Source organism: Hyaena hyaena, unplaced genomic scaffold (genome assembly GCF_003009895.1).
Source record: "Hyaena hyaena isolate Hyena2069 unplaced genomic scaffold, ASM300989v1 scaffold_677, whole genome shotgun sequence".
Lineage (NCBI taxonomy): Eukaryota > Metazoa > Chordata > Mammalia > Carnivora > Hyaenidae > Hyaena > Hyaena hyaena.
This window is the reverse complement of record NW_024081311.1, coordinates 214,984-228,471: the sequence shown is the minus strand read 5'-3', so window position 1 is coordinate 228,471 and position 13,488 is coordinate 214,984. Positions and strand designations below refer to the sequence as shown.

Genomic DNA, 13,488 nt, shown 5'->3' with positions numbered 1-13,488 from the left:
CTTTGACCACTCTTGGATCGTAAATAAGCGGTTGGAAATGCCTCTGAAGCACTTAGTGAAGAGCTCCCTGTTCCAACTTCAGCCCAGTTTTAGGAAGTCTTATGGCCATGCCACCAAAATAAAAATGCAGAGTCAACTGGTTTACCCATCTCCGCTGGGACTGTTCCAATCTAAGGCACCATCACTTCTCACCTGCCCTGGAGTGAGAGGCTCCTGACTGGTCCTCCCAGATCTACCTGGCAATCTCTTCTCCACACAGCAACCAGTGTGAGCTTTTCTTTTTCAGTCCAACTTTAATGAGGTAAAACATACATAGAAGATACCCATGTTAAGAGTATAGGTTGACAGATCTTGGCACATGTTATGTACCTATGTAACCACTACCACAGTCAAGATGGAATATTTTCATCACCCAAAAATTCCTCTCTGTTCCTTTGCAGTGAGTTTTCACACCCCCGGTCCTAGACAACCATAAACCTGCTTTTATTTACTATAGATCAGATTTCTCTTTTGTCAGATTTTATGTCAATGAGATCAACTTGAGCTTTAAAAATTAAGATCTTGCTCTTAAAGTTTCTAATGACTTTCTAATTCAGGTAGAATAAAGTTCAAGTATATTACCATGACCTGCCAAGTCTCATATGGTCTGGCCCCTGTTTTCGTCTTCTACTTGTTTTCCAGTCTCTCTCTCCCTCCTTCCCTACATAGGTAATCCTTGCCGGATTACCTTAATCTCAGAGGCTTCTTAAGTTTTCTCTAAGAGTTGGCCCAACTCTTCTTTATCCAGGACCCTTCTCAAGAAGTTCTCTGAAATCAGCACATGGGTGTTGACTCTCTTGTCCATCTTCCCCTGCTCAAATATGAGCTCCATGAGTATAGGAATTGAGCTGTCTTTCTGGCCACTCCAAAGAATCAGCTCAAAAATATGCCACACGCTAGGTGTTCAGCATGTGCTGTTGCTATGGATATTGTCCAAAGTCGATGCTCCACTGACACGTGTTGGTTGAGTTTCACATTTAGACTTCAGTGGAAACTTCTCCTTGCCACTGATAGCCACACTGAGGGATTCACAATATCCATCTCTTGAAATTCAGAGGCCTAGGTTGACCCCACAGTTAACAAAATCAGTAGGCTCATTAAGATCCCAGAGAGATGAATTAATGGGCTCTAAATGTATGGCACCCAGGAGTCTTTGGCCTGCCTCCGTCATTAACTCTCTTTGAAGTAGTTTCAATCTGAGTTTTAGAAAACACTCTGAGGAAAGGAAATGGCAGAGGGAGTGGGGGAGCAGGGACCAAAATCACTTATAAAAATCTGCCAAAAGCACAAAATAGAAAAGAAAATCTTTGAGCTACAGGAGACCCAGACTGTTAAGAACCTTCTTTATGCGTGGGTGCTGGTGGCAGAGAGGAGATAAAGAGTGATTTTAGATTGTGAGTGCTTGGAAGGTGACAGTGTCACCAAAAGCACAGCCTAGTGATTAGACAGGAGATTTTCCAGCAGGACTGTTACAAATGTGGAACAAGTTCAGAATTATAGCCCCAAACGGAATGTTCCTGGTAAAATGTATTCTATAGAAATAAGACATCCAGAGTAATTTGGGGCTGTATTTTTAGGACTTTTCAACTGACTGCCTGTAGGGCTCAGCTAGGATTTCTTTTCTCTGAAGAGTGCATTGTACACTTAGATGGGGTATTACAGGTCATGGTCCACCTGCCACCAAAGCCTCAGAATTGGGTTCCCAAGAGGCGAGATGTGAACTGAGCCTGTGACAAATCCTTGGCTCCCTACGGAAAGCACAGTGTTCTGTAGAGAGAGGCTGTGACTTCTTTATGGATTCGATTGACAGTTCTCTAGTGAAGCTAAGCAGCCAGCTGCCCCCAGGAGATTCTTGACTCTACTTCCCGCACCTTTGCACTGGCTATGACTCTCGTGCTGTGCTGGATTGAAATGCAGCTGAATGCCCCAGACTCGGCCTGTTGGCCTAGGGCCCTCTCTCTCCTAGGCCGTTGACTCTTTACTAAAAGTCTAATGGATTTCTAGCTCCCGTTCAGGGTCATAAATAGCATAAATGTGTGTGTGCAAAGGGTGGATCTGGAGGGTACTGTTTAAGATTTTAGCTGCTGCCTTATTGATAAAAGGTCTGATTTGGCTTTTCAGTACAACAGTAAGATTAGGAGCCCTGGGGATAAGGGTACCATGAATATGAGACCCAAAGGTTGTCAGTGCAGAGGCTGGGGAAAAGAGGAAGTGGAATGAGATGCTGCTTGACTCTTAAATAATTTAACATTTTTTTTTAACATTGATTTAATTCATGGTGGGGGGGGCATATCTCCTGTCATTTAGTAATTTTCCACTGGCCATCCACAATGCTCAGAAGATAGTAGCTAGTTAACAGATTGGTTAAATCCAACAGACATTTATTGAGCACTTAGAGTGGCCAAAGGATTTTGTTGATTAAAATAAAAAATAAAAGAATAAGGTGAAAGAAATGTAACTGGGACCTAGAGGTCCATGATGGGCTTCAGAAGTCTGTGAATTCCTGAAATTGAACATACAGCTCTGTGTGCATATGCCTTTGTGTAATTTTCTTTGGGATAGAGTCCTTAACTTGCCTCAGATCCTCAAAATCTGAACCTGATCCTGAAAAGATTAAAGACGAGAGATCTAGTTGCTCCTAGTATTGACCAGTTGATGATATGCCATACCGTCTTCTGACTGTGTGTGAGTAAAGATACAAAGGACAGTTTCCAAACATGTCTCCTGCACCTTGCGTTGCTTGCAAGTCAGTGGCTAGGTTATGGTGGTTTCACTGTACAGTTCTGTATTTTCTTAATGTGGAAAGATAAGAAAAATAGATGTCTTTATAACAAACTGTCCTTTGACTCTTCTGAATTGGAGATAACTCTGCAAAGATACTCAGGTATTTATGACATGGTTGCTAATGGGAGAAAAGAAGGTAAGAAGGCTGGAAAGAAGGGAGAGAGAGGAAGACAAACTGCCTGGGCAAAATGCACATAACAATTAGCTAGCTCTGCCCTGTGTCCTGCAGGAACTGGCAGTGGCTTGATAAACATTATAATAAGCCTCTCTATTAATTTTTGGTGACTTGACTTTGACAGGTGTTCAAAGCTGGTGAGGTAGAAAAGTTTATTGTAGAAAACTAAAGATAAATCACTCAACATTGTTTTTCTTTGAGTATTGATATAGACTCTATAACTTCCCTGAAGAATGGAAGAAGGAAAAAAGAAAAGCCACAGAATATTCTCCTCACACCAGCTGGGGGCAATCCAGTACTGCAAATGTGAGAGTGGAGGAAAAAGTGCACCAGAAAGAGCACATCTAATGTTGCTGCTACAGCCTGAACTGGTGTCTTTTCTTCTCAAATTAATTTATCTCAGGGCTCTGAAAGCCATAGCAACAGAGCAGGGCTGAGGTGGCCAGTCGAGAATGCCCTCTACTCTTTGGAACCGCCAGGGCCAGATATCAAAGAATTCTTGATCGGGCCGGGTGGCGACCGAGCATCACAATCTTCTAGACTGTTGGATGGTGAAGAAGGTGGCAAGCTTCTGGTTCAAGACTACAAACTGGGGGCTCCCTTATCCAGGGATGCTCGCTCTGTTGGGAGACACAGAAGGTCCTCCTTAAAGTCCAAGGGACCAGGCTGATCCCCTAAGAGTTATGCATGTCTTGGAATGCCATGGTGCTAGTCACATTAATCTGATTATGTGGTTTATAAATAACCCCAAGGTACTTCTGGCATTGTTCCTAGTAAAATAATAAATGAAGGTCTTGCAAGTCCTAACATAAAGCATTGTTCCATATTTTGGGATTTATTGACTGTCTTTTTTATATTCTGTGCTGGGTTCCACAGAAGACTGAAGGTTGAAGTTTTCTCTTTATTTGTAGAGTTTATCAAGGAGATAAAATTGTAGCTACCTTAGAGAGATAATGCAAGATTGGGAGTGGTCAAAAGCTCTTGTAAATCAGAGAAAGAGGGGATCCTGATAGGCTGCAGTTGTCAGGAAAACTTTCAGAGAAATATGGTTTGATAACTCTTTATCCTGTCTTAGCATCTATCTGAGTGCAGTACAACTCTGTCCTGAAACTTCTGGAACATGTAACAGTATCTGTCCTAGTCTTCCTCTTGGGCAAAAGGAAGCCAAGCATTTATGTTCCCACGGATTCTTTTTGTTTGTTTATTTTTAAAAAGGTTTTTTGATGTTTGTTTATTTTTGAGAGAGAAAGAGAGCAGGGAAGAGGCAGAGAGAGAGGGAGACACAGAATCTGAAGCAGGCTCCAGGCTCTGAGCTGTTAGCACAGAGCCCTATACGAAGCCCAAACTCATGAGCTATGAGATCATAACCTGAGTTGAAGTCAGACTGAGTCACCCAGGCATCTCCCCACCCTGATTATTTTTATAGGGACAGACCTCCTTCCTCTTATGGAAAATTATAAATTAAAATTTCCTTTTGTGAAAACTTTCCATGAAATTTCTAAGCAAAACCGATTATTTATTACTATCATTCTCCCTTGAGAGTTTACCTTCTGTGTTGGCCATGAGGAAGGCCCTGTTGTGACCCACTGTTATATTTTACCAGCATTTTGGCTGCTTTTTTTCCTGAGCTTCATTTTTAGTTTGTCATTTACTCTATCCCATATAAATTTAATCACTGTATCTCTGCAGCTCTCTGAATATCTGCTGGCTGAGGCTTACAGAGCAGAATGAAAGTAATAACAGATGCATTGGTGATTCCAAAAACTCAAGTCGATAAGATTAGAAAATAATCTTTTTGAGAGATGAAAAGAGATGTGGGTTCAGACACAAACTTGTAGTTTTTGACAACTCAGTGCCAGAACTATTTTAAATGAAATTCGTGTAAGATTTATTATCTTGCATTTGAGAACTGTTGATAGCTTAATCAGAGGATTTGATCGAGATTTTTACACACAGATATCAAGTCCCTTAAATTTTCATTTAAATTGTTATTACCAGTGAGTTTTGTCTACAAGCATGACTTTTATATTGAATAATGCTGATCCTGATAATACCCTGACAGAGATACTATGTCAGTCATCTGGTAGATGTTAGGACAGTTTCACATGCAGCTTCTTCTGTCCACCTGACACCAAGTTTTCCAATGGAGGGTGGCTGAGGGGTAGCAGCTGACTTCTTTAGAGCCCTCCCAGTCTGACCAAGCCTTCTTTCCTGACTGCATATCCATTCCTCCTCCTTGGTCTAACCAGGCTGCCTTCTGTATTATAGCTAATATCTGACATCACTCAGGCCTGAAATGTCCTTCATCCTCCTTAACATCTCACCTGCCATTCAAATTCTACACATCATTGCCTCAGGCACCATTTTCTCCCCAAAGCCTTTTCTGATCCAAAATTGGGCATAGTTGCATCAGCCTCTCAAACTTCATATCCCATACGTACTGATCTTATGGCTGTTAAAATAGTCTCTCTTTATGATAATCAATAGAAAGGTCTTAAACTTTATACCCCATAATGGCAGAGACCAAATTTTAGTAAGTCTTTCATAAGCTCTGTCTTGTGTTTTACAGATAGAGTACTGAAATATTTCTTGAATGACCAAATGACATTCAAGGCAGTAGAATAGACCTAAAGCAAAGGGGCCCCCTCCTTCACCAATTTGGCAGCTGTCTTATACTTAGTGGACACCAGGTATCTGTGGAATGAAAGGGCACGTGCATGGATGGATGGATGGATGGATGAGTGGAATGGAAGGATGCTCTGAATCTGGTCTTTAAAAGACCATTTCGATTATATGCTTTCACCACACTCATTTCTCCCCTCCTCAGCCCTACTGCTCACTGCACCTTCACCTGAAGGTCTCTGAGAACCCCTACACCTCAGGGGTCATCGCTAGCCGAGACACTGCCCCCAGCATCATAGTGGCTTCAGGTAAGAAGCTTGCCTGGTTGGCTTGCTGTGGAAGACTGCATTTCTTTTAAGAAGCTAGATGTCTGTGCTGGGAACTTAATGAGTAAGCAAAACTATATTTTGAAAGTCAACCTAAAGCCATTGACCCTGAAGCAACTGTGCAGAAAAACCTTGCTCGGATATAGTGTTTACAGTGTCAGTCCATCTCAGGCAGTGATTGCCTGCACAGCCCATTGTTAGCTTTTGCGGACAGCTCTTTTCACTAATGGTGATGTGCTCTTTCTAGGCAACATAGGTTCTGAATTGTCAGACAGCGACATCAGCATGTTTGTCTCTTCAGATGCGGGGAACACCTGGAGGCAGGTAAGAAAGTATCCCGGGTCACGTTGCTGCAGTTTAAATGACATAAAAATTGTTCAACTGGGTTAAATTCTGAGAACTCATTCAGCTGTACGTAAATCCTAAAGCTTGTCAGTGTGTGTATTTTCCTTTTTGTGTTATGAGAGTCTTAAAGTTTAGCAAAGTCTTTGAGTTTAGCAAATATTTGTGCAATTTGTTTTGTTTTGTCATTTGGTAAAAATGACCATTTTTCAGAGCTTCTACGTAAGAAAGCTGATAAGTGACAATGACACCAAATTGAATCTGACTGAATTTTTTTCAGAAAAGGAGACCAGGATCCCAAAGAGTTTATCACAGGGGAGCATGGAGCCTGGAGGGTAGATTGTATACCCAGCACAGAGCTGCCCTCATAAATTCCCCTTGCCTCACATAGGAGCACATGTACCCCAATGTTCATAGCAGCACTCTCCACAATAGCTAAAACATGGAAAGAGCCTAAGTGTCCATCAACAGATGAATGGATCAAGAAGATGTGGTTTATCTATACCATGGAATACTACATGGCAATGAGAAACAATGAAATCTGGCCATGTGTAGCAACATGGATGGACCTTGAGGGTGTTATGCTCAGCGAAATAAGTCAGGCAGAGAAGGACAAATATCATATGTTTGCACATATAGGAGGATTAGGAGGAACTTGACGGAGGAACAAGGGGGAGAAGAAAGGCGGAAATGGTGGGGGAAAGGGAGAGAGGCAAACCATGAGAGACTCTTGAATGCTGACAAAAACTGAGGACTGATGGATGTGGGGGGGAGGGGGGGCGGGCATGGAGGAGGGCACTTTGGGGATGAGCACTGAGTGTTATGTGGAAACTAATTTGACAATAAACTATTTGTAAAAAAAAAAAAAAAAAAAAAAAAAATTCCCCTTGCCTCAGAGTCAGAATACAAAGGAATGCAATGATGGTGAAATAGCCATTACCCAGGTGGTGTTCTGAAATGTTTACATGTCACGTGCATAAGACAGAGTCATAACCATCAGGGTGCATATGCTAGGAAGAGTACGAATGGAATCACTAAAAACCAAGTGTTTAGCTTAATGCTTCCTCTCTTCTAAATGAAAATTAGATACCCATAGCTTATAAAACAGGCATTTAATGAGGTTTAGCAATCATAACAAGATATGTGCCTAATGCACGGTTGTTACACTTCAATAAATATGTTTTAATAACCTACTGACGTTTAATTATCATACAGTAACTAGCACCGTAAATTGAAATCTAATGCACAGGTAATCACACAGAAATGAGAACTCCCTGCTTTATGTTTTAGACAGAGATGTCCATGTTATGGTCCAGTTACCATTTCCTAGCTTCTGACCCTTTATGGGCCCTCCATATGATTCACATGGTTTGAGAAGAGCAAGGCAGGAAAGACAGTTACTTAAGAATCACCAGGGCTACTGATCTTGGAGCTATGTAGTAACATGGACTGTTGAGCTTCCTCTAGAGAATAGTTCAAGAGCCAGAACCCCATTTTGTTTCTTCCAACACCCCAAACAAACCAAAGGACTCTTTACATCTGCAATCCTGGGCTGCATCTTAGACATAAGAAGTAAACAAAGGGGAAAAAACAATACATAACTCATATAGAGAGGACACAAAACTTGTTTGTAACCCATCTCCATTTGACTTCAAATTGGTTTCTCCACTTCTGGAGAAAAACCTACCGATATAAGTACATGATGCATTTACCCAAAGATGATTTGTTTAGATCAGCACTACGTTATGGCTTGGTAGAGAATCTATGAATTGAACAAGAACAGTTTTCCTCCGTAATACTTGGAAAACTTGAAATAATTACATCGGGAAAGGATACTGTAATGCTACAGGTCTCAAGCCTGTGAATTACTATACACATGGTCTTTGTCAAGTCACCACATCTCTCTAAACCTTGGTTTTCTCATCTGTAAAAATGATAATGCTGGAGTAAAGTACCTCTAAGCCTTCTTCTATCCAAAGATGTTACACAATATGATGGTTACCCAGTATTCTGAGAAGTGGGTCAGAAGTGGGAATCAACAGAACTTACTACAACAAGATGGGATGAGAAGGATAAATACATAAGTATTAATTCTTCAGATTCATTTGTGGTATGCCTAAAATCATTTTATACCATGCCAGTGGTATGTGTGGCCCACCTTGGGAGCCTTATTTATACCTGTCTTTCCAGAGATTTTTGAGACACCCTGGTCTATCATAGGAAGGATTTTTCTCCTCATATGAAGATTAGTTCTCTAAACTCTGGGTGTGTGTAGTTGTGGTTGTGTGTCCATGTGGATGTGTTTTCCTCTTGCAGATCTTTGAAGAAGAGCACAGTGTCTTGTATCTGGATCAAGGTGGCGTCCTGGTTGCTATGAAGCACACGTCTCTCCCAATTCGACATCTCTGGTAATGACACTGATTGCCCATGAGTCATGCACCTGATGGTCCCATATTGCTAAGACCAGTAGAGGAGTCAGGCTATCAGATGGTGACTGTGTTTGCAGTAAAATGCCAAAGTCTACTAGAACATCATTTATGCCTCTGCTCTATTAAAATAAGGTCATCACCAGCAGTTTCACAAAAGGAGAAGGAAAGGAGACAGAGGAGGGAAGGAAGTGGGGGTGGGGGGTAGGGCTGAAGGGAAGGAGATTGAGAAAGATCGAGATTCTACCCCAGAGAAGAGTTGCATTATGGTTTTCAAATATGACAGTACCCTCCCCAGTACCTTACTCTTTCAGCACTCTTATGGGGACTATGGTGTGTCGGGTAAAATAGGTAGAAGTCAAGAGTAGCTTAACATGTGCTCCTTACTTGTGTTCTGTACAGAGATTAGCAGTTTAGGCAAGTCTGTTCCTCTCTCATTTCCCCCTGATTCTATTAGTGGGAGGGGTTTTACAGTCGGTACCTCTACCTGCAAGTCTTGCCCAGATGGGCATTTAAGGCCTAACTTCCATAATGGTTTCCAGTAGAATCCTTCATCTCTGTTTTTGAAAGGGGCTCTCTCCGTAGTGCAAGGATGTTCAAAACCAAAAGCCTGATTTTCCCCCTAGTGTGAATTACTTAGGAAACCAAAGGGAAAACTGCAGAAATAAGAGGAATAGAGCCTTAGCTTGGGTGAAAGCATCTAAGGGAAAGGAGGAGCAAAGGAAGCATCTTGGGTGACCTGAAAATTTGCAGACTTCTCTTATTCGCAAGAGCCATTCCTTCTGTACACCTGCACTCAGTGAGTCAGCCAGGATTTGAAACGGTGTTAAGAGGGAAGCCACCAGGGGTTTGATCACTTGGAGGCAGCTGGTTTAAGTCCATCTAAGTAGTTCTTATAAGGCCATTGCTCTTCAGAATCACCAGTAAGGCTTACTGCTAGGTTGCACTGAGGTTTTGGAAAGGGTCACATTGAGATCTAAGATCTAATAAAATATCCAAGTTTAAAAAAATTCTATCAAAGACTTATTATCATTCACATTTCATGCAGCTCTCCCCCTTATGGCTATTATAACACATCTGGGTCCCCAATCGCTTGGCTAACTGTATTTCTACCTTCTGATGTAATTAAGAATACGTATTCACATAAAAGGCTCTCTTTGACAGTGCCCCGGGTACTTTTAAAGTGTATTCTCTCCTGGCTGATAGTATTTTTTCTCTGAAAAATTTTTTTTTCCTTTGAAATCTTATGCCTGTTATTCTTTACTTTCATTAGGTTGAGTTTTGATGAAGGGAGATCTTGGAGCAAATACAGTTTCACATCTATTCCACTTTTTGTGGATGGGGTTTTGGGCGAGCCTGGGGAAGAGACTCTAATCATGACGTAAGTGAAAAACTGTGATGTCCTCTAGTCTTAACAGAAATCCAGGAACATGTTTTTAGCAAGGCCTATTCACTTCGCTATTGTTATATTTGAAATTGCTAGCAAGGTCAGTATATCTGACTGCATGATTACTTGGCAGAGGGGAAAAAATGTGGGTGGCTATTTTCTTGGCTCTTTACTAATTAGGAGACCCATACCAAGGGCTAACAGCACAAGGGCATGATTCATTTTTTTCCTATGCTGAATGGGCTTAGGGAAATTAGAAGTGATTATATCAACAGAAAATAAAACGCTAAATTGAAAACTTTAATAATAAACTCAATATATAGATAATCACAGGCATATAAGAATGCAGAACTTTAAGGCAGAACACAGAGCTTGATCACAACCCCACAAAGGATTTTATTTTTCCCTGGCTCTTTACCTAACCCAATTGTGAGGCATATTAGGAAAACTGTGAGAACAATCTGTTCTTACGAAATTGCATTTGCACTCATTCTTGTCTGGAAAGTGACAATCATTAATTTGTGAAAGACTTGATTAATGAGTTGCCTGCTTAAGGGTTTCAAAACATGAGCTTTGAATTTGAAATATGAAACGGTGAGGGATTTTTCTTCCCCTGGAAAATTGGATATGGAAAACAGAGGGAAGGTTTTAAAGCAGTCGACCTTGTCATCAAAAATCATAGTGAATAGTTGGTACATTTTCTAATTTTTGTCTTCCCTTTTTCAGTGATAGAAAAGATCAGCAAATGTTTAATATGCCTAATAGCTACCCTTTTGCCCATGGTACACATAGCTCAATTAGCAATTTGTTCTATAATTTGTCTTTATTCAGTTTTCATATTTGCAAAACACAGATGAAAAAAGCTGACTGAAAAGGCTACTTTGTAGCTTTTATCCACAGATATCTATGATTGGTGATTCAAACACCTCATTATATACCCGGATTTCTCTGAGTAAGGAGAGTGGCATGCACAGTGTAGGAAGCAGTTCTGACTAGTTGGCCCCATTGCCCACATTCCCTAGGGACTAGTGGGAAGAGAAAATAGCATGGAAACCATGGGAACCAGGTACATTATAGCAAGAGAACCTAGATGTGTAATCTTGGACCACATAGAATGCAGCATTTGTCATTTCTTTTCTTCTTCTTCTTCTTTTTTTTTTTTTCCTATCAACCAACCATTCTTGTGGTACAGTATGCAGAAGTGGGTTTTTAAGTCAGACACCCTGAGTTCTGACTCTGCCAGTTCCTAGTTATTTTTTTGCATGTTAACAATACTCTCTGAGCCTGAAATTACTCATATGTGATAGGGAGCCAATAATAGTAACCCTCCTCATCACTGTGTTCTGAGGCTTGACTGATGTGATCAGTGTAATGTGTTTAGCATTATACTAAGCTCAGAGCAAACACCCTGCGAACACTGGCTATTGGCCTTATTACTCCTGTGATTATTGTTATCATTATGAACTCTGTAGAGTATTTGGACACTTCAGCCACCGCTCCGAATGGCAGCTGGTCAAGGTGGAGTATAAGTCCATTTTTGATAGACGCTGTGCCGAGGAGGACTACAGACCCTGGCAGCTACACAGCCAGGTAGGATGAGGGGAGCTGAGGTTGAGTTCGGGGTGGAAGGCGTGGGGCGGGTGATGGGGAAGAGCCGGCCATGAAAGTGTAGGAATTGGGGTTCTCTAGGTTACGGTGCCCATCTACTGCTTTCTTGCATGCTTTTGAGTTTCACGGCGGTGAACAAACTCAACATTTACAGCTTGTTGTGAAGTAATTTCTTTTTCTTTTTCTTTTTTTATTGTCCTAGGAGGTAATGAGATAAAATTCAAATGTGCTTGGCTTAGACTTCCAACTCAAAATGAAAAACCAACTCAGCACACAAACAAAATTTCTCTGAGCATGTCATATGATTGCAGGGTAGGGGCAGGGGTGAGAAAAAGATCTTCAGTTTTATCTAGCGATGCAGAGATGTAAAATAATAAAATTATACTCAGTGAGCAGTGCCAGTAAAATCCTCCCTTATTGCCCTGTGATTCCCTGGGATTGTGTAGTGCTTCTTACCTCCTTCCAAAGTACTCATGGTACAAGGATGCAGAATTATTAATAGGAAACTGTCTTGCATTTTGCCCCCCCCGCTGATCAGCTCCTATCAGAATGCTTGGCAAAAAGCATCTCTCCCTCAATTTCCCAAGGTGGAAGTCAGTCTCCAAAGACATGGTGGAGGTTCTCACTGCACACCCATCACCGTATTCAGGGAGTGATCCATTGTCTCACCAAACCTAGACTAAGTGCACTTGACCCCTGAATAACAGGGGTTTGAACTGTGCAGGTCCGCTTATATGCAGGGTTTTTTTTTTTCCCCCAATAAATACAGCACAGTGTTCTAAGTGCATTTTTCTCTTCCTTAGAATTTTCTTAATAAAAGTTTCTTTTCTCTGGCTTACTTTCTTGTTAGAATACCATATATATAGTACACATAACACAAAAGATGTGTTATTCAACTATTTCTGCAGTCAGTAAAGCTTGCAGTCAACAGTAAGCTATTAGTAATTAAATTTTGGGGGAGTCGAAAGTCATGTATGGATTTTTACTGTGTAAGATGGTCAGCACCTCTAACTCCTGTGTTGTTCAATGGTCAAAGTAGTATTTTTATATACAGATGCGTCACGCAGCCAGTTAAAGTGAATTTGCTCAGGAAACACAGTATATAGTGGCCTGGACAAAACTCTTTTCTGTCCTTCAGACACAAAGAAAGCTGTGTTTCACAGTAAGGTCTACATCAGCTAGAATCATATACCCTTTTCGCAGACTCGGTAATAAAAGGAATACTCATGTACGTTGCTGTTATTTTCCCCTATGAGATGTGCAATCACTGTGATATTCAAAGCTCTTATTTATTTTGTGCAGAAGCACTGAGTTTACTTCTCTCACTTGTCTGGTAGATAAACATAAATCAGTGCTATAAAGTTCTGTGGGCAGAGGTGTAATAAATTGAGGCAGAGTGTATCTTTATACTTCTTAGGAATACGCTGCTCATAAATGACTGAATGCATAAATCTTTTATTACAGAAGAATTAAACTTAATTACCAGAGATTTGTTGGTGATACACTGCTTATAAGCTGAGTCTTAGTTATCTGTATGTCCCTCATTGCACTGTGCCTCATACCTTGCCAAATAAAGTTTTGCTGAATATTTTCAGGAGAGAAGGGTGTTTTTTGACACACCCTCAATGCTTCTTAGGATTACATTTATAGTTGCCATTCTACACCAAGGTTCTAGACATCAAAAAGAAAACGCCGTTAGTGCAAAGCAGGTGACCTGTGTCCATAATACACTAAGGTTTGAGAACATGTCCCTCAGTGTCCTGAGTTGAAGCAGGGAAG

General features: G+C 41.0%; 1 protein-coding gene across 4 annotated transcripts in view; it reads left to right on the top strand.

Moving 5' to 3' along the window:
• Positions 1-13,488, top strand: part of SORCS1 (sortilin related VPS10 domain containing receptor 1) — a 500,902-nt gene that overhangs the window by 397,206 nt on the left and 90,208 nt on the right. For all 4 annotated transcript variants that reach the window (XM_039217305.1, XM_039217304.1, XM_039217306.1 and 1 more), the window contains exons 11-15: positions 5,826-5,928; positions 6,194-6,270; positions 8,605-8,696; positions 9,988-10,095; positions 11,574-11,691. In XM_039217305.1, the coding sequence (XP_039073236.1) occupies positions 5,826-5,928; positions 6,194-6,270; positions 8,605-8,696; positions 9,988-10,095; positions 11,574-11,691 (498 nt within the window). The remainder of the gene's footprint in view (positions 1-5,825; positions 5,929-6,193; positions 6,271-8,604; positions 8,697-9,987; positions 10,096-11,573; positions 11,692-13,488) is intronic.